Source organism: Larimichthys crocea, chromosome XVIII (genome assembly GCF_000972845.2).
Source record: "Larimichthys crocea isolate SSNF chromosome XVIII, L_crocea_2.0, whole genome shotgun sequence".
Lineage (NCBI taxonomy): Eukaryota > Metazoa > Chordata > Actinopteri > Sciaenidae > Larimichthys > Larimichthys crocea.
The window spans coordinates 19,781,464-19,808,809 of record NC_040028.1 but is presented as its reverse complement, the minus strand read 5'-3'; the positions used below and the strand labels follow the sequence as shown (position 1 = coordinate 19,808,809).

At 48.3% G+C, this 27,346-nt stretch overlaps 1 protein-coding gene across 2 annotated transcripts in view; it reads right to left on the bottom strand.

Annotated features, from left to right (window-relative positions):
* Nucleotides 1-212: 212 nt before the first annotated feature.
* The window catches only part of si:dkey-100n23.5 (cyclic AMP receptor-like protein A), a 52,146-nt gene continuing 25,012 nt past the window's right edge, over nt 213-27,346 (bottom strand). The window contains exons 9-11 of one of the 2 annotated variants that reach the window (XM_019257412.2): nt 25,308-25,390; nt 11,289-11,436; nt 213-2,401 (exon numbers count right to left, since the gene is read on the bottom strand). In XM_019257412.2, coding sequence (XP_019112957.2) covers nt 2,231-2,401; nt 11,289-11,436; nt 25,308-25,390 — 402 coding nt within the window. In that variant the 3' untranslated portion in view covers nt 213-2,230. The remainder of the gene's footprint in view (nt 2,402-11,288; nt 11,437-25,307; nt 25,391-27,346) is intronic. The other variant, XM_027290983.1, reaches the window with a different exon arrangement.

Below are 27,346 nucleotides of genomic sequence, written 5' to 3'. Positions count from 1 at the left end.
TCTCTCTCTCTCTCTCCCCCTCTCTCCGTTTCCGTGCGTCACAGCTAGGTCATGGCCGGACTCCAACAATGGCTCCGGTTTCTCGAGCCACGTGCACGTGCGCAAAGGCGCAAACACACACACAGAGCGCGAGAGAGAGAGAGAGGGAGAGAGGCACCAGGAGCACACAAACACAGATCTGACAAATGATAGGGTGGCGAGGCGAGGCGAGCTAATAGTAGGCAGTGCGCCTGCCGACATGCCCGTGGGCCGCGGGTGTTAAATTGTATCCAATTACGGCGCATGCGACGATATGAGGGGAGAATAATAATTCTTCTTGCGTGACAGGGAGATTCGCTTATTTCCCGGGCTCTTCATATGGAGGAGGTGCGTTTCAAACGTCTGTGGGAGAGCCTGTGTGGAGGTCTGGTTCTTTTCTGGAGGACATGCCAGCGCGCATTTCATTAATCAAAATCCAGTTAACCAGATTTGGAGACACGGCAGGGGCCAGCAGGGTCCGACCAATAATTAATATCCATTATTTAAGCAGCCCAGGTCTAAACGCACGCACACACACACACACACACACACTTTACAGGAGGCATGAGGGATTGCATCAATGTGAAAATGAAATAAACACGCCCAGTCTCAGCTTTGTTATGAAATGTCTCTCCTGCTCATTTATTTGATGGAGTGCACAGTCAAGTCAAACCAGCACCAGTGCCAAAAGAAGGGTAGGGGCACAGTGCAAGTGTGTGTGAGTGTGTGTGTGTGATACAGTGGTGGTGATGGGGCTCACTGTGAGAACGACAAACTAAAGTTGCACCGTGGTGTCATTGACGCCCAGCAGAAAAGTTCAACAACTCCAAGGGTAACAAGGGTCAAGCTTCGGTTCATTAGTTCAACTGGCTGACAGCCGGCGGCTCGCACCGACAGTGATGAAGCCGCCTAAATATGGGTGGAGGGGAGGAAAACCAAAAACAGGGGGCTGAGGGTTGAATATAAAGCGACTCTATTATCCTGCCAATCACACCTCAGCCAAGTCCCCTTCCAACGCCAGCCACGACGGCCATGAGATGATGAACCATCAGAGGCTGTTGCCGTGGGTGCCGTGTTATGTGTCATCTTTTTTTCCCCGACCTGTTTTGACAGGCACCTTAGAGAAAGTGTGTGTGTGTGTGTGTGTGTGTGGGAGTGATGTTTGACTGAAAACAACATTTTTTTTTTTTTACATCATAAGGCATCGTATGCGAATTGAATCGAGGTTGGGCTCGACTGTCACGTGAGAGAGCGAGCAGCATGTTTGGAAGCAGTTTTCCAGTCCGAGGCACGTACAAAAATAGAGTTATACACTTAAATATATACAGTAGTACAATGATCTGATATAAATACAGTAAAATAAACAATAGTATTGCATAAAAATACAAAAACAACCTTTTTAAAAAAGGTGCAAAAACTGTAAAGAGTAATACTGTCTGACGAAGGAGGGACTCACCTCCTCCCGCCTTTCAGAGAGAAAATTGTTCAGTACCCAGATCAATCTCGGCACGGATGGAGATGTTTTCACGTCAAACACACGGGGTGCTTTTGCAAAAAAAAAAAAAAAAAAAAAGAAAAGGCCCGCTTTTCACCTCATCCCCTGCAGAGAAGTGAAAAGGTAATTGCTGCAAATGCTAAACTAACACCCTGTTATGATTGCCTTTCAGCTGCACTTTGTTTTTTTTTTATTTATTTTTTTTATATTCTCCTTTTTCATTTATTTATTTTTTGTGGTATGCCAAAAAAAAAAAAAAAACACCGCAGACTGCAGGAATCAAGAAGGAAGGCGGCGGCGCAGAGAGGGAAATCGTTTTAAGACCTTTGGGATGCAGCAGATGCCTTTAACATTAGGAGGATCTTTAAAGATCCGCTCCTTTCTTCCCTCCTTCCTCATATGGCAGTATGGCAGGGAGCTGCAGCTCTGTTCAATATGTGTGTGTGTGTGTGAGTGTGTGTGTGTGACTTTAGGATATTAAATAGTAAAGGATGGGGATTAATAATGGAACCTGACAGCTCATCTCCGGCTTCTATCTGCCTGACTGTCCCCCCAATCTTCCCTTCCATTCCCCTCCCTACCTCTTGTTCCTCGGTTTCTAATCCGCTGCATTTCTCCCTGGCTGCGACCCTCCTTCCTTCTCCTTTTCCTCCAGCTCTTTGTGTCTCTCTCTCCCTCCTCTCTGTCTGTCTGTCTGTCCCTCTGTCTCTCTCTCTCTCAGGGCCCTCTGTCTTTCAGGGTCATGTCAGGAGAGTAGAAGAGCACGTTGGTGTCGTCGTCGTCGTCGTCATCGCTGAGGTCGACCAGGTCAGCCTGTGTGTAGCGCACCGCCCCGGGGTGGTACTCTCCGATCCGGGTCCTGTCACACAGCCGCGACTGCAGAGCCAGCTAAAACACACACACACACACACAGAGTTTGAAATTAAGCCTCCGTTCGCACTACGCTGGCTCAAAGACAGTCCTGATGAATGTGAAAATGGAGGTGAGACAAGCTGCCGTTCATTGTGTGCATCGGTTCAGCCCACCAAGATCTAAGACCCGGAGAGTGACAACCTTGATACAACCAGTGTTTGTTTGATTCCCTCGGGCGCAGTCGTTTTCATTTTCTACTCCACTAAACTGCATAAAAGTACTTCGTACTGAATGAATGAATAAAAGGGCCGATCGTCATGTTCAGATGGCATCCCGAACTTTCAAGAACTAATGGGACTTGAATAAGAAAAATGAGTCGGAACACATCGGCCCAACGTGAGCTACGCTGTCGTGCACCAGTATAGTGGAAAAAGACACAAACTCACAAGCCTCGGTCTGCTACTCTAAGTCCGTCAACCAACGAGTGTCTGAAAATGTGGACCGTGAACAATGTTGCATCTACATCCGGGGTCCCCAAACTTTTTTCGGTGCGGGCCACATCAACTTGCCTTTCAGTAATGAAATGATATCAGTCCCACCAGGATTTCACGGCCTTTTTTGAAATAGTTGCGGCCTAAAATGCCTGATGTTGAAGGAGAATTTCAAAAAAATTGTTGCGATTTTGTTGCGGGAGGAAGTGAAAGTTGCGATAAATTGCGATTCGACAGTCGCGGAGAGGGCACAGCGAGCACTAAGTCCACGGCCCCGGGGAAGTCAGGAGGTCCGTGCAGGAGGGCGCTGTAAAGCTCGCGGCCGGAGCCGTGAGCCACCTTTGCCCCCGAGCCTTTCCAAGCCGACCCAGAGCCGGTCGCGGCGCACCGTCATGGAGGAAATGCAACTAGCCAGCCAGCACCGGGGAGAGGTCCCACGAGGGGATCCTCCCGCACCGTGCGGCCGCCCCTGACCCGCCGAGTTGAATCCCCCGGGCAGCCTGCGCGGAAGTTGATCACGAGCAAAGTCACGTCGGAATATACCATTGTGCGAGGAGATGAAAATTAGCTGGTACTGTAAATAGTTCGTAAATAAGGTAGATTTTAATTAGAATGCCAAGCTTAATCATTAAGTGTGGATATTTTATAATAGGAAAATGCAATTTAGGCCATGTTTAGAGGGATTGTTTGGGATCGTTAAGTCGGCCACTCCACTTGTTTAGGTGGGCCGGATGTGGCCCGGGGGCCGTAGTTTGGAGGCCCCTGCTCTACATAAATCAGGCAAACTTCTGCTTTGTGCATGTTTATTTGTGCCTAACATAACCGTTCTGAAACAATAAGGACGTAAACTTTTTATTTCGCTGATTCACAGATTGTTTTTGATACCGGCGCTCCCTCATTCTCATTGGCGGTCTATGTCGCTCAACCACTGCTCACTCTCACTCAGTCTCAGAGACATTTCAGGCTGACTGTGGAGGTTTGACCGGTCCGAGTGTCTTTGATTTTAGCGGCTGCAGCGTGACGTCAGGCTGCATTTTTCCAAAAGTTGGATCTGGTTCAACTTCTGTGCTGCAGTTAGCAGTGTTCTTTCGCAACCCTCCTACCCCGACTGGAATAAAAAAAAAACCTGTGTCTAAATGAGGCCTAAAGCCCTGGATTGATGGTTTTGCCAGCGCTGATGCAGGCCGCAGAGAGAAAAACGCAGTGGACAAGTTGAGCTCGATTCAACTTTTGGAGAAATACAACCTGTTGTTACGCTGCACGATCAAACCTCCACAGTCAGCTTGAAATGTCTCTCAAACTCTGAGACTGTCTAAACTCTGAGACTCTACCCGTCGTGTTCTGACTTTGTTTATTTCATGAAGCAGCTTCTAAATCTGAGTCTGACTCGCAAATTACGCTGCAAAATCCAGACACGAAGAAGTTTAATGTATGTGTTTGTGTCCGATGTTTTGAGAGAGAGTGAGCGGTGGTTGAGAGACAATGATCATGAAGCGGTTATTTGACTGACATCTCAGTGCAGCAGTGAAGGTGCAGCCGTCCGCCTGGTTACGGTAACATGTACCCGCTTTGATCGAGTCACCGTTTCACGCTCATTCAGGCGTCGGACGACAGAAACGGGGAAAAATGAGCTGGTTTTAGTGTGGAAGCAGTTCATAGCGATGCTGAGACATAAGGGGGTTTGGGAGCAGCTATTCCTGCATGCACACAAAAAAAAAAAGTGAGGGAGAGGTGAGCTCATTGCAGAGCCACAGGCGGTTCAGCTGTATGGCTCGAATGCAGATCAATATCAGGGAAGGAAAGAGTGGAAGAGGGGCGGAAAGAGGCAGCGAGAGGGAGGGTTACACAGGTGGGAGTGAGATGCTGCACAAAGGAGGACGGCAGAAATAATGCAAGAGAGATAAATTCCAGAGATGCTGTAACAGGGAACAGACACATACAGTACAGAGAGATACAGATAGGCGAAGAGATGGAAGAGAGAGAGAGGGAGAGGGGGAACTACGACCAGATAAAGCAAGAGATACGAGGCAGACGGCGGAGCGTTTACTGACAGAAATCAGCAGATCAGACAGCGACACGCTTATAAAAGTCTTTGTACACATGCAGCGGGTCCAGAAGAGGACGGAAACTTTTGATTTTTGGTATCACGATTTGATAAAAACAATTTTTAGGCTCTCCCCACACATTTCACTCATGTTTGTAGTCGGCTGAATCGCGGTATGAAACAGCCAACTTGTCTTAAAGAAGGTCAGCGTCTGACAGAGCAGAGAAACGTGTGTGGGAGTATGAAGTCTGCCTCAATAAGAATAATGAAAGTCACCACCGCTGGCTTCCACCTTGTTGTTCTCGTCGCCATTTTTGCAATTTTTAATCCCGTCAACAAAAGTCGGAGTGGTCGACTGTTTCTACGACGGCAGTGAACAGTTGTTGGGACCTGTTTGAATCACTTAACACGGCGCTGTCGCCAGTGATTCAAATCTCGAAAACAGACCACATCAGGTAACATCCGTAGACTAGACCAGGGGTCTGACAACGTCTGACACCAGGTGCAGTGCATGTCGGTTATATACTTCACATTTGTCTTGCAAAACTAGTTATTAAGTCATTAAGTCCATGAAACAGTAAACACAGGTGTTACCGACGATACTGAGTTTAGGTCAAACAGAGTCAGGGTGCTGCTGTGGTGCATGGTGGCCAAGCAGCGACCTCTGCGGCTGTGAAGTGCAGTTCCTCAAACGTCCACTTGAGGCTGGCTCCAGAAGTGAGTCAGTCTCCATAAGTCCCCATGTTTCACAGCAGAAATAAACATGTTTACAGCCTGGTACAAAAAACAGTTTTGGTCTCTGTAGCTAATTTCCCCGTTCATGACAACTGTACTGAGGGTGAATTTATATACAACTCACCTGTTCACATTATATTAAGGCTTAAAGTTATGCAGGATTAAGAGCGTGGACGCTTTGATTGACAGGCGAGTGTCGTTACAGATGGCTTGTTTGAGCAACCAGACATCATTCGGCCAATCTTTGCCGATATCTACTCTACCATTTCATGTCAAAATGGCTGCTGTGTATTGCGTTACGCCTGTTACATTACAGCAATACAGCGAGGAGAAACGCACCTCTGTTATTAACTCGTAGAAAATAAGGATCCTGATTATGTAAATTGATTTTTTTTTCCCTCCTCCGACTCGACGCGATCAGGCACCGCAGACTTTATCTTCCTACACTGAGCGGATCCCTTAATGACAAGTATGATGAGAAGGGACGACAACTCTTTGGATGCACGCGCGGTGTACGCGCGGCGCATCAAGACAGACTTGAAAACGTCTGAGCCAGTCACTTTAAATGCATCGCAGAGACAGCGAGAGCGAGAGCCAGCGAGTGAGCCAGAGGAGGCAGAGTTAGGGTGGTGGTGGTGGTGGTGGGGGCGACTGGTACAAAGGATTTGTTGCGTTGAGGGAGGAACGTTTTGACGCTGTTACAATCCCCCTCCACCACCACCACCACCACCTCCACCTCCTCCTTCTCTCCCCTACAACCCTCCTCCTCCTCCTCCTCCCCCCGCGCCAATCTCACACCTGATGTGTGGGGGCTGCTGGGAGTCGCATGCCAAGATGAATAACAACCGGCTGTTAGTCACGATAGAGCATGAACACACACGCCGCCTGTCTCTCCGTTTCGCTCGTCTCCCGTCTCACCTCTTCTCTCCGTCTCTCCGACGCACAAACAGCGTTTTTATCTGCGATTTCCAAACCCTCCCCTCCCCTCCCTCTCTCTCTCTCTCTCTCTCTCTCTCTCTGTCTCTCTCTTTCTCCCGACTCACCACGGTGAAACATTGATATTTGGGTTGAAGGTCATACCACACATTCCACTCTTCCACGCGGCGCTCATGACCCGTTATCAGCGTGTATGGTGATATCGAGTAGGTGACAATATACGTGTGTGTGTGTGTGAAGACCGTAGAGATTTTTTTTTTTAGTCTTCGTGGTTCAATATCAGCTCTGACTCATACCCGCACACACTGTCAATGTTTGTAGATTGAGACAAATCTGCGGAGAACTGTATTGATCGTGGCGTTTATTGGAATGCGACCGACGAGGTTTGCAGTTCAAATGTGCGACCCCGTCTCCAAAAAACAAAAACAAAAAGGTTATTTCATCGATAACACGAAGCACAAAGATCATCAAATCATCAAAGGAAACTAAGATTTTACCGTATTTATAAAACGATACGCCCCATTCGAATTAGTTTGAACATGTTTGGAAAAAGTCGGGACAACGGTAACTAAAGATTGCAAAAGTTGGTGGAACACCTCACAGATAACGAGGTGAACTGGTAACAGGTTTGCATAACAGAGAAGCTGAGTCATCCTGTGAATGACGACAGCAAAGAAGAATCTGTGGATTTTACAGTTCATGATATCCTTACGGACAGAAATCTCTGAACGCATGGGACGAGGACGTCACTGCACGGGCTGAAACCTTGAACAACGTTCATCGCTGCACCCACTAATAACAGCCGAGACTCGACCGTGCAAAGACGAAACTGGGTTTAAACCAGATACAGAAACGACCCAGAATCGTTTACGATGAACTGAGATGAAGTGGAAAACCGTCCTGAGGTCTGAGGAGTCAAAATTTTAAACCTTTAATTTTAAATCACGGACGCTGTGAGACCATCCGGTTTGTTATCAGCTCAAAAGCCAGCATCCGTGACGGTACGAGCGTGCATTAGTGCACATGGCGTGATGAGTAACCTGCACATTTGTGAAGGATCAATTAATGCTGAACGATATATAGATTTTTGGAGCAACCAACGCCGCCAAGCAGACTACGTCTTTTTCAGAGACAGCCTTGTTTATTTCAGACGATGTCAAACCGCATTCTGCACTTAATCCAACAGCATGGCTCCGTAGTCCAAGAGTCTGGGTGCTAAACTGACCTGCCTGCAGTCCAAGTTCGACAAAGAGGAGACCCCGAACTGTGGAGCATCAAGTAAGAGTCAGCAAAGAGGTGATGAACAGACATTTTTTGAAATATGCCGCCAAAAACAATCAGCATTTTTGGAAACGTGGTTGTAAAAACTGTAAAAACGGCACTAAAAGCTCAATTTGTTAAAGATCAAACATAAAGTTTCCTCTTTTACAGATGGTTTCACTCAAACCTGGGAAGTTACGTAGTCTAATTACATCCTCTCTTACGAGGAAGGAGCCTAAAAACAGGTCAAGGCATTAGTAGTTTTTAACTGATCCATTAGACAGAGTTAACGAATTTAAATGGTTTGACCAACAGTCCAAAATTTAATTTCAATTTAGGAAAGAAAACCAACAACACTGACATCAGATTTTTTTTTGGCATTGTTGCATTGACCTCCTTTAAAATCTGGCTCCCACATCACAAAATTGTTTCCATCAGCGTTTGCCGTACATTGTCAACCAGACTCCGCTTGGCACAAAACTGTGTTCTGCTGAGAGCTTCACGAGGTTGTTAATCAATCTCGGTGACTCAACAAACTGCTACCAGGCGCTCAGATTGATGGTTTTCAAAATTAAATCTCTGCACTGTGATACAGCACCTCTTCACTACGTGACTGTATTCTCCAGCTGCACTTATTAGACAAATAAATAGGAACAATGCGGCCTTAGCATTTCTGTTAATTGCGGTCAGAGCGCTGTTGATGTTGATGTTGCAGTTTCTTGATAACGACAGAGATCATTTGGTTTAAGTGGAATGAATACACAAGAGTCATGTTGTGTAACGTCTCCGTCACCTCCACGCGGCTTCAAACCTCACCAGGAGAATTTCCGACGCGTTTTGCCCGGCAGACTTTGCCAACTTGCTCAGATTTGGTGATTTCTCCTCGGTTTATGTGCTTATGTAGTAAAATTGTTTCCCTATAGGCTGTTTTTACGATCAGATGTTTGAAAGTTGGCCGGCTCAGCTCGAGCTGCTCTGTGCTGATTGTACCGGGATGCTCACGCTCTGTCAAAAATAGGACAGCCGTGTTTATTCGGAGAGACCACGCTTCTGGGACGCATCTGAAATGGACCGCGGCGCTTCTGGTGGGGGTTTGAAACACTGCCAACAATGGCCGTGATTAGCTCTGCCGGCCACGGCACACACGGAATATGAAGAGTTTAGTCGTGACACTGTCTTACTGGCTGACGAGTTTCTTCTTCTTCACAGTAAGCACAACCATTGCATTCTGAGTCGATCATCATCCTGGCTGAAGTCAAAATGTGTATTACTCCACAACCGAAAGTAGTCCCCAACAAATGCACCTAGAACAGCCACGATTAGCTCCGGCAGCCGCGGGTGGAAATTGGCTGTAAGTAAGAATTGATCCACCGAGAACACGCCGATCTTTTTTGTCTGTTTCTTTATCGTTTTGTCACATTAAACCTGTCCCAGGAGCCAATCTCAATATCTGCAATATCTGCAAGTCCATAATTGTCCACCTGGTTGCAGACAGACATAATTTATAGAGGCTTATAGAGCATAAAAGAGAGAATGATCAAATTTAGCACAACACCAGTTCCCCCCCAAAACAGTTTTGACAAAATAGATTTAGAAAATTGCAGAAAGGGAAAACCTGCAAATAAAAAATGATTTAGACGATTGCAGAGAGCTGAGTGCTTGTAAAACATTTGTCTCCAAATATATTCCTACAACCGACAACCGTCCTCACACGAGCACAGCCACATATTCTACAACATAACAAGAAAGTAAAAAAACTACAATCATCACCTCACGCTGAACGCCACCTCCGACCAAGTGGAGTTGCAGTTTACATGCATGTCTGTTCAGACTCGTAACACATGTAGTGAAACTTGTATGTTGGCTAAATGGAAGTTCTGTTAATTTGTGGGTAGTTGTAGCGACGGAGAAACATGCTGTCTTCACTTAGAGACTCATTTTGGAGCTTCGTTACATGGTGCAACGACATCTATCGTGCATGTGTCCTCTTGAGGTTTCTTCCATTTTGTCAATCGAAATGTTTCGAATACAAGTCGAGGGTCTGAGGACGGAGGGTGTCGTTTGCCGTGCAGGTTGTGAAGCACCTTGAGGCAATTATTTGATTTGTGACAGTCATTTTCTTCCTCTTTTCTGGGGTCGGGTCGTGGTGGCAGCAGGTTTAGCAAGGCGCTCCAGACGTCCTTCACCCCAGCAACATATTCCAGCTCCTCCTGGAGGATCCTGAGGCGTTCCCAGGCTAGATGGGCCATGTAGACCCTTCAGTGAGTTCTAGGTCTGCCCCGGGGTCTCCTCTCAGAAAGGCGTCCAGGGGGTGCATCCTAATCAGATGCAAGAACCACCTCAGCTAGCTCCTTTCGACACTCAGGAGCAGCAGCTCTACTCCGATATATTTATCGTAATTAGCATACGGTAATTACTGTATGAATTCTTGAGTATCGTTAAGTGACCTTGACATCTGACCACCAAAATCTAAGCAGTTAAAGTCCCTCAAGGTGTCCCTGAAATATCGCATTCAAGAGAATGGATGGATGGACAGACAACCTGAAAACACGATGCCTCCGGCCACGGCATAAAACATCATTCAGTCATTCAGTAATAGGCCTTTCATCCAAAGCATGCTCGGATATGCTTCAGCCACCCGTGAGGTTTATAAAGCCCCTCTCAGACAAAGAATCTGCATCACAGCTGTCTGCATGTGTCTGGTAAAGTATTTGTTGTGGGTCTCTACGGTGCCGATGTTGGTCAGTCAGTCAGTCTATCACTGAAAAACTATCAAATGGATTGCTATGAGATCGAATGACATTCACGTCTCCAGAGAATTAGTTCCTAATGATTTTGATTCAGCGGGTTTCCCTGCAGCGTCCTGGGGCCGCATTCAGACAGGATTGGACCCTGCGGGGAAAACGCAGGAATTTCCATTCACTTGAGTGGCGGTAGTTTGTTCTGGCTGCAATGCAGCGACCTGCGGCGGAGAAGTTGAGTCGGATCCAGCTTTTGGAAAAAAAAAATGCAGCCCAAACTCTAAACTCTGATACTCTACCTGTCGTGTTCTGGCTTTGTTTGTTTCATGAACCAGCTTCTACATCTGAGAGACTGAAATTTATGCTGCAAGATAGAGACACAAAGATCCGATGGTTTGAGAGATGGTTGGTCGAGCGCCGGCCTCGATAAAACGTTGTTAGTTTTTCTCTGATTGTTTCACAGCGGTTACGTTCAGCACAAATAGACACAACCTCACACCCCATCCGATAACGCTGATCCTGAATGCGGCATAAAGAGGTTGACATGTTAACTCTGAACTATTATGACATTTTATACCGATGCATGGGGACCAGAGGGTGAAGCATCGTGTCTCAACAGTCATTAGATGGATTACCATCAACGTTGGTACAGATGTTCGCGTAGCAACTCCTCTGAGCACTTTTATGCGATGATCTTGTGACGCGTGTGCAGTTACCTGCATGCCGGTTGGGCTCAGGAGGCTCCACCAATCTCTATCCAGGCCGAAGACGAATGCATTGGCCAAGCCGTGGAGCGGTGCTGACAGGACGTGCAACAGGGTGAGAGGGAAGGATGGATCCTGTGGGTAGAAGGCATTATGGAGCCTGTTGGGAAGAGAGAGAGAGAGAGAGAGAAGTGTTGAGTTCATCCATAAAAAAAAGTTGTAAATAAAGAGACAACCTGCAAGAGAGCTTCAGGGGTGAGTAATCGAAGGAGAAGTCAGCAACGAGGAGGCGGGGGGGCGGGTTGAAAAAAAAAAGGGAAAGACGGAGAGCGAGCGGTTGATAGACAGAGCAACAGAAAGAAGGAGAGGACAAGTGAGTGACAGAGTGAGGGACAGGGTGAGAACGAGAGGTAATGAGAGCGAGCGGCGCGAGGCAGAAAAAGAGAGGACGAGTGAGAGAGAGAGAGAGAGAGAGAGAGGGGAAAAGGGGGGAGGGTGAAAGAGCGAGCGAGCTTTATATCAGCGTTTAAGAGCCCATTAGGCAGCGTGAGACGGCTGGGCTGACACATTCTTGGCTGCCGCTTCGACAGCACGCAGCACTTTACAAGGACAGGGAGAAGTGTAGCGCTCAACTCCCTTCCTCTCCTTCTTCTCTCCCGCCTCTCTCTCATCTCAGTTCCCTGCGTCTCCTGACCACGATTTCACCATCCCGTCATCCTCTTTTTCATTCCTCGCACGTTCCCCCCCCCCACCTACACGCCGCCGCCGCCACCGCCTCCTCCCCAACCCTCTCTCTCTCTCTCTCTTTCTGCGATATCTCTCCCATTTCTTTGCATTCATCTGTCTGGATATCTCATTTTCATCTTGACTCATGAGGGTGATCCTCGGTCCTCTTTTCTTTTCAATTCCCCTCCCTCTGCGCCTCCCTCACTATCTCTCTGGGAGCCTTGGGCATGACTACAAGGAGAACCTGATATTGTGTGTGGCGCGGCTGCAAACTAATGGCTGCCCCTGAGAATGACGCTGCTCAGCCATTAACCCTGGATTAACCCTGTATTAGCGCTGCTCGTCGGGTTAGACCGCCGCTAATGTCTTTTATTGATCTATTAGTGAGAGAATCAAACCGTGTGCGGCTCACGGCGTTTTTTTCCCGTGTGTGTGTTGTGTTCCTCGGGTTGGGTGCGTGGAGCGACCCAAGTGGCCGCGGTGGTTGACCTCAGGGGTCGGCGGGGGAATCATCCCCGAGCTTCTCATGCCCTGCGAGAGGAAGGAAACACAAAGCAAACATACGAGGGGAAACAACCTGCAGAGTCACTCATCTCTCCGGTTATTATTTTAAAAGCTAATGACCTTATTGAAATCTTTCGTAATGGTGCTCTCGTTGTGTTAATCGCCTCACAACAGTGTCACGTCACTAGACTCATCCCCGAAAGTCTTGGTGACCAGCCAAGCTACCAGATCTCTACTTATACCCAACAGCATGTGGAGATATCTGTGCTACTGCACTGGTATTTCACAGAGCACTGTTACTACATCATTACACGACACGGGGGGAAGAAAAAAAAAGAGGAACCAATACCATTAAATTGAAAAACCACAGCGGATGCTTACTGTAAAGTTAGCCACAGGCGTGTGCAAGTAAAAATAACTGTTTCGTAAGACGCGCTGTCACAAAGATATGGTTTCATTATTATCTTAAATCTTTTAACCACGTTACTCAAACAACAGTAGATTTTCCCAGCTGTGGCTTAACACGTATTGAGTTCACTAGTATTTACGTCACGAGGATGGCGTGGGACTGACTCAAAATAGTGTCCACGAGATAAATTCATGGTTTTGATCTTGTGATGGGACGTGTTGGATTTTCCCAGCCTCACAGTTTATAGTGATTAAAGAAGGTCAGAGGAAAAAAATAACTTTTAACACATTTATCAACGCAGAATCTAAGACAAAAAGCTCTGAGAAATAAACGAATTTATGAGGAACGTGGTTCGAGATTGAAGACAAAACCCCTCCGGGCACGTCTCCGTCACGTCGCAGCGATGATGCTGAGTCTTCAAAACCCATCAGAAGCGTTTCAGAAGCAGAGCGGAGACTTTGTTAACTTGCTCAGATTTGGAGGTTTGAAACATCGACTAGAACGGCCACGAGTAGCTCTGGCAGCCGTGGCGCAAACAGAACGCATCGCATCAGTGCCCGGTCGAAATTTGGCCGTAAGGCTACCAATCATTTCCACCACAGTGTTGTTGGTTTAGCGTAATCACACAAAATAACGTGACAATGGACGGTGCATAGGACCTCACATCGATACGATGAACCACATTCACTTTAGTAACAACAAATAAAAGAACATCTTGTTAAATGTCACTTGCTCGCAGTGGAATTCTTATTATTTAGGTTGCAGGACAAATGCTTGTATTTATCACCAAAGTTGCCACAGTTTTACCAAAGTATTCACAGTGCCAGTAATTTTAGATTCCTTTTACTTTGATGGCAGCTTCGCACACTCTTGGCGTTCTCTCAATCAGCTTCATGAGGTCGTTACCTGGATGGTTTTCAATTAAAAATTGTGCCCAGCTAAACGTTAATTAGTGGAATTTCTTCCCTTTTTATGTGTTTGTCAGTTGTGTTGTTCAGAGATAGCGTTGGCATACACTAAATAACCCTATTGGACTACTGTGGTAATCCATATTATGACAAGAACTACTCAACCGAGTAAAGAGAATCGACGGTCATCAATCATTAATCCGGAAAACATCGAGAACTTTGCAGGTGCAGTAACAAAAAAGGAAAGGAAGACCGAGAGTTATCTCTGCTGCAGAGGAGAAGTTCAGTCCACATAAATGCTTCACAGAGTTCAAGTAGCAGACACATCTCAAAAACTGCTCAGAGGAGACTGTGTGAACCAGATCTTTGTGGTTGAAGTACTGCAAAGAAACCACGACTGAGGGAGACCAAGAAAAAGAAGAAGAAGAAGAGGAGGAGAACTTCTTGGGTAAAGAAACAGGAAAGAAATGGGCGTTAGACCAGTGGAGATCTGTAGTTTGGTCTGACGAGTCCAGATTTGGGGGTTTTGTGAGATGCAGAGAAGGTGAACAGATGGTATCTACGTGTGTGGTTCCCATCGCGAAGCATCGAGGAGGATGTGTGATAGAAGCACCATAGAAGCAACATGGCATCCCACCTTTGTGCTTAGTGGGACCATCATTTGTTTTTCAACAGGACAATGACCCCAAACACACCTCCAGACTATTTAACCAAGAAGGAGAATGATGGGATGCTGCATCAGATGACCTGGACTCCACAATCACCCAACCTAAGCCCAGCTGAGATGGTTTGGGACGAGTTGGACCACAGAGCGAAGGCAAGTGCTCAGCAAATATGGGAACTCCTTCAAGACTCATGAAGCTGACTGAGAAGAGTGTGCAACGCTCGAACTTTGAAGAGATTTTTTTGTTCATCACATTAATTCCATATGTGGTCCTTCATAGTTTCTTTAATCTACTGACACAGAAAGCAACAAAAAACATAAAGAATGACCATTGATTGAGAAGGTGTGTCCACACTTTTGAGTGGCATGGAAACCTTTTGTCCGCACCCCGACTGAAATCTCTCCAACATTTGAGTCATTTTCTCTTTCAGAAATAGACCACTGGGCGCTCGTAGTTGATTACATCGTTAACAGCGAGGTGGAACGACGCCGGCTCGGCTTCCTCTGTTATGAATTAACCCGCGCAACTGTAACAAGAACCTGCTGACCGCTGACAATAATTGGTTGTTTGTACATTATTGTGCTTTCAGACACATTATGGGAGTAGACCACGCATCAGAGCTTGTCTGAGGTATGAACTGACCGGACATGACTTTGGATGACTTCGTTTAGTTTATCTTTAAATTACAGGTTAGAGGTGCTTTTACTTTGTTGAACTACGCGAGCACATCATTAAGATCTGTTGGGTTCTCACTCCTCTTAAAACTGACTGCAGGTGAAAAGCACAGGAGATGATTATGGAGATTCATCCACAAATCTGGATATAATCCTCTCTTATCCTCTTTTGCAGCACGAGGTTGCAAGGTTTATTTTCTGGTAATCTGTCTCCATTTAAACTTCAAAACCACCCTCTGAAAAGTTGTGACAGGGAAAAGAAACCGCAAGACGAGGTTGGCCAGAGGTTGGAGAGAGACCCAACGCGTGACAAGAACCTACCTGTTGTAAGTCAGTCTAAGTAAGGGTGTCAACTAAACGCAGCTTAAAATAAAACCAACAGTGCGGCCAGTGGAGCGTGGAGTGCCGCGTCCTGGCTCTTGTCGGAGTGAGGACCATTTCAGAGCGACGCTGCCTATTTTCTGGGTTAGCCTACCGCTGTATCTCCAAGGACCAGACCAGCTGCTGCTCACATTCATTTCACTTCCCATTAAAGGTGAAATAAATCAGAAGTCCCCACACAACCTCCTTGGAGACGCAGGAAACACACACACACACACACACACACACATGCGCACGCAGAAAGTCAAACACATGCGTGCATGTATAAACACACACGTCGCACGTCCGTACGTCGAGGTGTGTACATACAGTATAACCCAGGTCATATGCATCGAGGATGTAAGGTCGAGAGGAAATGCAGTGTGTGTGTGTGTGTGTGTGTGTGTGTGTGTGTGTGTGTTTCTCTGACAGCGCAGCGGTGAGAGTGAGTGGGTCTGTGTGAAGGGGGGCTATTTCTGGCGTCTCATTTTTTTTTCCTGCTGCCGCAAAGAAATGCGATCGGCGTCCGGGAAACGAGAGCTGGCAGCAAGCAATCATCTGCCTGCCACACACACACACACACACACACACACACACGCACACAGCACCTCGCAGTGCCGAGCAACACGCGCCATGGCAACGGAACAGCCGCAATTAGAGGCGAAGAGCCTTTCCCCTCCATCGAGGGAGAGACGGAGAGCGAAATGAAAGGAAGAAAGAAAGTGCAGGCGAGAGAGAGAGAGAGAGAGAGAGAGAGACAGGAAAGAGGGGGGGGAGTGACGGAGGGGGAGAAACAAGCACAGCACAGGAAGGAGAGAGGGAGAGTTGAAGAGGAAAGGAGAACACGATAAAGAGGTGAGAATGTGCAAGAGTGAGGCTGTGAAGGGGAACGAAGGCCGAGAGCGATGGAGGAAGGAGGAGGAGGAGGAGAGAGGAGGGAAAAGACTAAAAAGCAGAGGAGGCAGAGCGAGGAATAGAAGGAGAAGAAGGAGAAGAAGGAGAAGGAGGAGGTGGAGGAGAGATATCCAAAAAGACAGATTGCAAGACATGAGCGAGACAAACAAAAGAGATTACGTGCGAGAGAAACCAAGATAAGACGTGGTGTGGTGCTGGGGAGAAAAAAAGGCGAGGAGGTTAGATAGAGAGAGAAGGGAGCGATGGAGAGACGGGTGGAGGCGTGCGGAGGAGGAGGAGGAGGAGGTGGTGGTGGTGGAGGAGGAGAAGGGGGGGCAGGCTGTTTCTCCTGTGTGAGCCAGGCTAATGAAAGATGAATGAGGGAGGCAGTGGTGGGAAGGAGAGTGTGGCTGCGGGCGATGCCTGGCTGAGCTGCTGCTGTGTGTGTGTGTGTGTGTTTGTCAGGCGTTTGTGTGTGTGTGTGTGTGTGTGTGTGTGTGTGTTTGTCAGGCGTGTGTGTGTGCGGTGTAGCCGAGTCGAGCCTCACAGTTGGCTGACTGGTGTTGGACAACAGGGATGATATTGTGCACACTGTATGACTCAGACGCAAACGGTCGACAACAATAAACACGCACACACGCGCAGATCTGCGCAGCTCTGGGACGGAAAAGTCCGCCGCCACCTGTAAACACGCAGTCAGTCATTAGCACCCGCACGGCGTCTCCGCGCCTCGCTCACTTATTCAGACCTTCCATCTATCATGCTGTCAGTCACTCTTTGAACCCGTCTCTCTCTCTCTCCCTCCAGATTCTCTGCAAAATCCTTCATCCGCTGCCTCTCCCTCCCCTCCCTCTCTTCCAATATCCGACCCTGCCAGTCTACACCACTTTCCAGCCATCAATTTCCCCACCTTCCTCCATCAGAGTTCACCTCTTTGTCCGCCTCTTAATTGTTGTGCTGAACATCCTCGGAGCTGTTACAGTAACAGCTCGGACGAGAACTCCTTTCTCCCAAGAGTGGAGGACGACCAGACAGAGAAGTCATCCTGACCCTGATCGCACTTCCTCTCCTCTCTCTCTCTGTCTCTCCGACTGACTGCCTGACTTCTTCTTCTTTTTTTTTCTTCCCCCCCAGACGAATCACATGCTTCACGGTGCCAAAACAAAGTCGTAGTGCTGCCCATGCTGCTGCTGCTGCTGCTGCTGACGGCCGATCTGAACTTTTCTCTAACTAAAAAAAAGGCATAATTCTGCCAAAACGACGACTCCGCGTAAGGTCAGGATGTGATTCACAACTTTATTTTTTTTAAACTGCTCGGCCAAATTAATGAAGCCAAGGAGACGCTGTGATAAATATATATCTTCATGTTTGAGAATGTTTACCTCAGATAGCTTTTAGGCATTTTACATTTTTAGTCATTTATCCAAAGCAGTTTGGGGTTCAGTATCTTCCCCAAGGACACTTTGACATGCAGACTGGAGGAGCTGGGGATCGAACCGCCGATCATCTGATTAGCGTACGACCCGCTCTACCTCCTGAGCCACAGTCGCCCCCGTTCAGTGAAACATTTCTCACCAACAGACGAACAAGAGTTCATTGAAGAATTACGCTTCATGAGCAAGCGGCAACCTCCATGTCTGCGAAGTGAAGCTGCAGTTCCTCTAACGTCCACTTGAGGCTGGTTCCAGAAGTGAGTCAGTCTCCATAAGTCCCCATGTTAGACAGCAGAAATAAACATGTTTACAGCCTGGTACAAAAAACAGTTTTGGTCTCCGTAGCTAATTTCCCTGTTGAGGGTGAATTTATATACAACTCACCTGTTCACATTATACTAAGGCTTAAAGTTATGCAGGATTAAGAGCGTGGACGCTTTGACTGACAGGTTACAGATGGTTTTGTTCAGCCATCCAGCTCCACAGATTTTGAGATTTCTTTTGTAGCGTTTTATTGAATTTGAATCACAGATAAAATTCAAATCAGGTGATGTTTGCCGTTCTAACTCTCAACAAACTTAGAAATACGTTTCCTCTTTGATAGCTGAAAAACCTGACCTGTGGTTCAAAAGGCTCTGTTGGTTGTTCACGCGTCTGTTGTGCATGCATGTTGGCCCTCAGGGCAGCAAAGACAGGCCTCTCATTGTTCGCTGACAACATGTGATCATCCGCTCAGATGTGCATAGGCTCTGCTGCTCGTGTGAAGTATCTGCAGGAATACGCCGGACTGTGGATGATCGACTCTGAAAGGGTCAACGTGAGGATAACTGTCACGGTTAAGGGCATGACTCCCATTATACTCACACATCTTTCTGGTCAACGCGACACTAAATATTTCTGGTATCAGGCTGAACATGTGAGTGCATGCACACCTGCACGAGTGCACACGCACACACGCATTCACCAACAGACAAAGAGGCACACACAGACCCGGGGGACCGAGGCGGCTAACGTTCACCAACAGAATAAAACCCAAACAAAGAGACATCCTGTTTCCTGGAACACAACACCACTCAACCCTCTGTGCTGGGAGCAGCCAGTAAACACACACACACACACACACACACACATACACACACACACACGAGAAAAAATCTGTTCATTTGACATCGCCACGCATGTGTTGCGTGCTGCCTGATTCGTGTACTGGCGTGTTTTTCTGTGCGTCCAGCGATGCCACTGGCTGTGCCTTCAAGTGTCGGTGCACGTGAGTTTATCCTTGTGAGCGGCTGTGGCTAGAAGTGTGTGTGTTCGTGTATGCGTGTGTGTGTGTGTGTTCGTGTGTGTGTGTGTGTGTGTGTGTGTGAGACGGAGAGGAGGGAGGGAGAGCAGATGATAGAGTAGGCTTTAGCGATTCCCTGGAGTGTGAGGCAGCGTTTACGGCACTCTCAGAGCAGCCAGAGTGATGAATATTTAAAGACGTGCCTGAAAGAGCACGAGGGAGGGGGGAGCGGGATTTGTGCGTGCGTCCGAGTGTGTGTCGAGGGAGGGGGGAGCGGGATTTGTGCGTGCGTCCGAGTGTGTGTGTGCGTGTGTGTGTGTGTGTGTGTGTGTGTTTGTGTTTGCATGCGCCTGTGAATGCACGCTCGCGCCTAAGTGTGTGTGCGGGAGGTTATCTGGTACCTCCTTTAGCGTTTGCGTGTGCATGCACATATGGACGTATACATGCATGTGTGTGCCTGTGTGTAGTTTGTGTGTACATATGAGAGTGTATTTGTGTTGTTGTGTGTATGTGAATGTGCATGTGTCATTGCCCCCATATGTGTTTAAATCCTGATTTACATGCATGTAAATACATCTACATTATCGCGTGTACGTGCGTCCAACACAAGATTAAATCCAGAGCCTCGGTGTGTGTGTGTGTGTGTTTGTGTCAGTGTGTGTGTGTGTGTGTGTCCAGCCTCGACGCGGGTGCCTGCCCCTGTGTGTGTTTGCACTTCACACAGCCCTGTAGGCCAGCTCTCTGTCTCGCTAAATGGGGATGAATAGCAGAGCGTCGCTGCTGCTCAACGGGAGACGGATGGCTACGGGGCTCGCCGTCTCCAGTTACACACCGATCACTGCCTGAGACGCAAAAGCGCACACAAGTGAACACACGCACACGCACCCACACACACACACACACACACACAGTAGGCATGACCATATATCCGCCCAAATATTATCTAGGCCACACAGCCACATGTGGCTGAAGCTATCGCACAGGCGATCAGGGCGCTCAAAGAGCGTGACACACGACACACCGCAGACATCTTTGATTGATTCTCTAAAGATTTTTTTTTAGCATCTGTGTGTAAATAAGAAACAAAATAACATCTAAATAATGAGACCATCAGACCTGATGATGTGTTTTTTAAATGTGGTGTGAAAATATACCGAAAATCAACCAATCCTAACGGAGCCCAGGCGAGGAAACCTGGAGTTTTGGGATCAATCAATGAAAGTATAAAGAGCTGACAGAGCGTGAGTGGCGTCACCCACGGGTTTCATGTTGGACGTACTGCCTCTTCCACCTCCAGGCTAATCTAAAAATCTGCAAAGACGTGGATCATCGGCAGACCTGGGGCAGGCTGAATGACGCCTCGGCGTCTGTAACGGCATCTTCAATCATAATTATGCAGAATTTTAAGCCTTAAAGGTCCAGTGTGTAAGATTTAGGAGTATCTATTAGTATGTTTTCTTTTAGTGTATAACCACCTGAAAATAAGAATCATTGTGTTTTTGTTGTCTTTTAATGAGCTCTGTGAGACGCAGGTCCTCTTACATTTTTCCAGCCCAGAGCAGACAAACCAAACACTGATCTACATCTGGATTTTTGCTTTTTGAGTGAATTCGGCAGCCAGAGTTCTTCCTACATGCTTGGAAGGAGAGGGTGAGGCGTGAGAGAGAGTATTCATTTGGTTGCAATCTGCAGCTTCACCACTACAATCCTACACACTGGACCTTTAATAGAATTTTAAGTTCTATAAAAACTCACCCTCAGTCTGATTCCGCCTCCCGACTAATCTAAAAATCAGAAAAGACACGGATCATCGGCGGACCTGAGGCGGGCTGAATAACATCTGGTTGCTCAAACAAGCCATCTGTAACGGCACCCACCTGTCAATCAAAGCGTCCACGCTCTTAATCCTGCATAACTTTAAGCCTTAATATAATGTGAACAGGTGAGTTGTATATAAATTCACCCTCAGCACAGTTGTCATGAACGGGGAAATTAGCTACAGAGACCAAAACTGTTTTTTGTACCAGGCTGTAAACATGTTTATTTCTGCTGTGAAACATGGGGACTTATGGAGACTGACTCACTTCTGGAGCCAGCCTCAAGTGGACGACAAGAGGAACTGCAGTTTTTTTTGGCACGTCTGCTTTGGCTTCACTTCACAGACACGGAGGTCGGCGTTTGATCAGAGATCAAAGTAACAAAACAAAAAAAGGAGGAGAAATGACAAACCTGCAAAATATATCGACTTATTTTAGTAAACAGGCCACCGCTGCCACTCTCGTACAGTAAATTGAACGTGAAGAGATAGATACATTTTTTTAAAAAAGGCTTGCGGACGAATAAAGATGAGAGTTGGAAGCTTGCATACTGCCTTCTGCATCTGAGGAGCTCACTTGTACAAGTAAACAAAATACACCACAGAAGATATTAGGGTATACAGTACAAACCACACACACACACAGAAGATATTAGGGTATACAGTACAAACCACACACACACACACACACTCTCACACACGCACACACACACACACACACACAAACACACCACCCTGCTCGCTTGAATGCGAGATATTTTCCGAGAGGCGTCGGGGAAGCAGGAACGGAAGGAGCGGAGAGTAGAAAGGAAAGAGAAAGCAGGGAGTGTGAGAGAGAGAGAAAGAGCGCATCCTGGGATGCAGAATGCCAAATACAGTGAGATAAGAGTTAATGTATCCCCCCCTAACTCCCCCCTTCTTCCTCATCCCTCCCGTTTGGCTCTCTCTTTCTTTCTCCCTACATCCATCCCTCCCTCCTTCCCTCCCTGCCTCCCTCCCTCCCTCCTCCGCCTCCTCCCCGTTTGCTTTGAGGGATGAATAATAACTGCTTCTCTGAGATTTCCTCCCTCGTTTTTCAAAGCACAGAACGGAGATGGGGAAGGTCTGCCTGGCCCGGAGTTTTGCGTGTGTGTGTGTGTGTGCGTGCACAACACACACACACACAGACACACTGAAGCACGCACACACACACACACACACACGCACCACCACCACCACCACCGTCTTGTTCTCGCTGCTTGCCTGAAGCAGGGAAATCAGATCTCCTCCAGAGAAAGGCGGCGGCGGCAGTGGCGGCGGCGGCGGGGAGGTGGTGGTGGTGTTGGTGGTGGTGAGGAGGGGGTAGCTTAGGCGCTGTAGGGAGCCCATACAAAAAAAAAAAAAAAAAAAAAAAACCCTGCAAGCACGTATAGGCCTATACACACCGCAAAACCCACACGCAGCATCGAGGGAAACTAAGAATAACTAGGAGGATGCACGCTGCCTCCTGGAGCGACAGGGTGAACTCAAGGTTACAGACATCACCGGTTCACAAGCCCCTGTTGCCAGGGCCAATCCATCCCCTCTGCAGGACACGTAACCCCCTGATTGCTCAAAGGCAACTCGCTCTGGAGGTTTGAGCTTCTAGACAAAGCCTTAAAGAGGAATACGGCTGCCGATTCCTCCCCGCTAAGTGTCAAAAAGGGGGGAAAGAGAAGGAGGAGGAGGAGGAGGAGGAGGAGGAGGGGAGCAAAGAAAGCAGCCTGTCCAGGAGGAGCACTCGCACATCAAGCTGCGACGCGCCGCCACAGAAATCGGCAGCTAGGTTTCCGAGGAGAGGGCTTATTTATGCAAACAGGCGTACAAGCGCGCACAGTAGGAATCTAGACAAGCCTTGTAAACAAACACACACCCACACCATAAAGCACACAGGGGAGGCGATGTGAGAAGCAGACTGTGAAAACTCTCGTCGTGCCCGGGCCGTGTGCGCACACACACAAACACACAAACACACACACACACAAACCAACATTCGCGCAAAGAGCCGACAGAGAGAGAGAGAGAAGTGGCAGAGAGGGAGGGAAAAGAAGGACAAAGAGGGAGAGGAGGAGGAGGAGGGATAAGTGCGAAGGTGTGAGTGTCTGGTGCTACTTTTGTGTTGCCAAATGAGGGCAAGTGAATGAGTGAGAGAAAGAGAGAGAGCGCGACGTGGTAAAATGATGTATAATGACTCGTCCATGCGTGTGTGTGTGTGCGAGCGCGAGCGAGCGAGCGAGCGAGGAAAAAGTCGGAGCGCTTTCCCATTTCAATTCGCAACAGCTGGTGTCGAATTAACACATTTACCAGCGTGCATTTGGAACAGATTAAAATTGCGTGTGGCGTGTGACTGTCTGCGTGTGTGCGTGTTTATATGTGTGTGTGTGTGTTTATATGTGTGTGTGTGTGTGTGTGTGTGGTAGTAGATGATGATGATGAGGGGCCAAAAACAAGAGTGTGTTTGTGCGTGGGAGTGTCTGTGTATTAACGCAATGGATCAGGGGGGAGAAAGGGAGAGAGAGAGGGAGAGAGAGAGAGAGAGAGAGAGAGAGGGAGAGAGAGGGAGAGAGAGGGAGGGGGGTGCAGATTGAGCGAGCGAGAAAGAGAGAGAGAGGGGGTGAGAGAGAGAGAGAGAGAGCTCTACCCGACGGCTTTAGCTGCTGCCCTGGGCCGTCTCTCTAAGCCCTGTTTAGGAGGCTTTGGAGCTCAGATAGAAATAATCCCCCACTCAGACACACACACACGTGCACACACAACCTAGGAACGCACACACACACATACACAAACACATGGAAATGCTCACAGGCGCACACACACACACACACACACACTGGAGTCGAGGCGGACAAACAAGCGCGCACGCCACATCGTAGCACGCACACGGGGCAACAAGCAGCGACAGCACATTCGCCTTGACACGAAACCAACCACCCGCCTACACACACACACACACACACACACACACACACACACACACACGCACTAATGCTGTCTGCCGTGCGCTGCTTCCGCACGGCAGAGCACAGCGACATCGGCACGGCACCGTGACAAACACTTTACACACTCCAGCACTCGGCAGAGGAGGAGGAGGAGGAGGAGGAGGAGGGAAGGAAGGAGGGAAGAGATGGAGAAAGAGGGGAGGAGGAGGAGAAGGAGGATATGAGCTGGGGGGGGGGTGAGTGAGTAGGGGAGGGGAGGCTAACAAATTAATAGGAGCCGGAGATATACACAGCCAGCGCTGCTGCTGCTGCTGCTGCTGCTCGTGGTGGTGGAGGAGGAGGAGGAGGAGGAGGAGGAGGTGGAGGACGACGACGAGAGAGCAATTCATTCCCGTTTTCTCCTCGTTCGCTCTCTGGAGAAAGGCAGAGTGGAGCTGAGCGAGAGAGCGTGTTTGCTCAAAAGAGAGAGAGAGAGAGAGAAGGCTTTGTGTGGCAGAGGAGAGGAAAAGTGATGGAGGGAGGAGGAGGAGGAGGAGGAGGAGGAGGTGGGGAAATGACATAAAAACACAGGAGGAGAAAGACAAGTGTGGAAAAAAGGAAGGGAAAGTGACATTAAAGGAGGGAAGGAAATAAGGAAGGGAGGGAGGGAGGGAGGGAGGTTTGGGGTTAGCACAGGATGCCGTTTGTCATCTTCATCAGCTGACAGCCGGGACACGGGAGGGAGGAGGAGGAGGGGATGGATGGATGGAGAGGTGAAGGAGGAGGCGGTGGAGGAGTAGGAGGAGGAGAGGGGGGGTGGGCGGTGTTTAAGCGGAGCCTTTGAGAGACGTTGACCCTGTAATTGACCTGTGTCTCCGCCTACATCGCCGTGGCGACAAGCAGAGCCGCCGCAGCTAATCACTTAGTAACCCTGACCTGTCAATCACACCGGTTCTGCCGCGAAGAATGGGGGAGGGAGGGAGGGAGGGAGGAAGAAATGAAAGAAAGAGGGAGAAAGAGAGAGAGAGAGAGAGAGAGGGAGTGAAGGAGTAATAACAGCACCGGGGTTATCATTTACTGGACCACCCGCCTCCTCCCACCAACCCTCAGCCGGCGAAGCCCTGGTTTTAAAAAAGCCAATAAAATGCTCTGTGCCTCCGACACACACACACACACACACACACACACACACACACACAATCTACTTTAGTGTTCGTGCTACGCAGAGAGCGAAGCTTTCTGAGAGTTCAGATAAGAGAGAGCACGAGAGGAGGATGGGAAAGGCAGAGAGGAGGAGGAGGAGGAGGAGGAGGGTGACGGGTTGAGAGGAGATAAGATAGCAGAGTGAAGCCAACATGCAAATAAAACAACGGAGTACAGAGTTTATGTGGCGCACAGGTGTGTGTGTGTGTGTGTGTGTGTGTTACCTGTTGATGAGGGGGAAGATAGACACCAGCAGGTAAACGGAGGGATACCACTTCAGCGGCTTGATCTCCTCCGCCAAGGAAACCTGGAGGAGAGAAAACTGACGTTTGACGAGGAGAAATTGAACGCTTTTTATCTCACACACATACACACCATACACACACACACACACACACACACACTCTGGGTCTTAACTGGAAGATCAGTGCACCGAGGCAAACAACAAAGGCCAATTAAAACCTAATAAAATATTAACCTGCTGATAATATCCACACGGTTATGAGGGGAGGAGGAGGAGGGAAGAAACGGGGGTGATTCCAATTAAACTGGAAGCCAATACTTTGTGAACGGGATGAATTCAATATCTATATAAACAGGCAGGCGAGGCGGGCGGGCAGGAAGACGGAGAGATGCGGCAGCAGCTAAAATTCAAGGAGATGGAGGTGGTGGTGGTGGTGGTGGTGGTGGGGGGGAGAGCGAGGCTGGCTGCTGCTGCTGCTGCTGGTGATGGTGGAGAGCTTTTACAAGCCGTTATCTAATTCCCGGGAGAGGAGGACTCTCGCGTCCGGAAGAGGCTGAGCAGCGCAGCCCCTGGATCGATTTTCTGCGCGGTGCTTCCCCCTCCCTTCCACTTCCACCTCCCCGAGGCGAGGCCTCTCTCTCCCTCTCTCTCACACAGTCAGAGCCCACGAGCTCCAGTCTCTACCCCCACATGCTGGAAATTAATTACTCACAAGAAAGACCCCGAGGCGTGCAAGCTCTAACGCAAGGCATTTTAAACAATTCAAATGAAAATCACAAGAGCTGCACCCCCCAGGTGGTATTTTATCTTACGTGGTGTGTCTGTGTGTGTTTGCACGTGGACTAGTGCGTGGAAGAGGCAAGTTTCTACCGCGTAACGGTTGTACGCGAACAGAGGCTGGCCGTGTTTCCACATCAGAGTCTCCCAACAGCTCAGCCCTATTAATGTCTATCATGATGGGACGCTCTGACATCACCGGTCATGTCAAGCTCTGCTTATTGTCATCTCAAGTGTACGGGAAGGCATGACGCATTGGGAGTAGGAGGGAGAAGGGCAAAGCCAGCAGCAGCAGCAGCAGCAGCAGCAGCAGCAGCCCGAAGGATGCTATGTGGAGAAGGGAGATTTGAATTTTTCAAAGAGTTTAAAAGAATCCACGGAGCGAGTGATCTCAGATAAAATTTAGGTGAGGTGTAGAGACAGGCATTTGAGGAATTTCAGCACGCGCAAGAGAGAGAGAGAGAGAGAGAGACAGGATGTGGAATAGTGGAGGAGGAGGAGGGCGGCTTGAAGAGCCTCGTGTTTTTAATCACAGTCCTCCCGTGTCAGAGGCCCCTGCGCTGGCTCTGCAAGCAGAGAGAGAGAGAGAGGGGGGCGGGGGTGAAGCCGTAATTATGTGCGGCGGGGTGCGCAGCGGTCCCGACGTTAATGACGCACGCTAGATTACAGACGTTTATCTGGAGCGACCCGTCCCCCTTTCACCACCCACTGCACTCAGAGAGAGAGAGAGAGAGGAAAAAATACTCGGCATCAGTTTCCCCCGAAGGCACTCGAACATCAAATTCAAGGACTTTCCAAAAAGGTTTTTTTTTTTTTTTTTTTTTTTCAAGGACTAAAATTGGAATAAAATTTCACAAAGAAAGTTTTTTCCATGAGATTTTTTTTTTTTTTTTTATCGTCGTAATCATCGACATCTGCTGCAGTATTAGCACAAACGCCACCGGCTTGAGGAAGATCGCGCGAAAGCTCCAGAACAGTGCGAGTACTGTCGGGTCTGGTTACTTGTTTGTATGTGTGCTTGCATTAGGGCCGCCACGATTAGTCGATTAGTCACGATTATGTTGACGAACAAAATCGTCGACAACTAATTTAGTAGTCGACGCATCGTTTTTTTTTGTTTTTTTTACTTTGCTTTTCTCTCGAAACTGCGGCTGCAGCTTCCACTGCCACGTCTGCCTTTCTGTCACATACACACACACACACCCTTGTGGTAATCGGCATCAGGCCTGACTGTACCGTAAA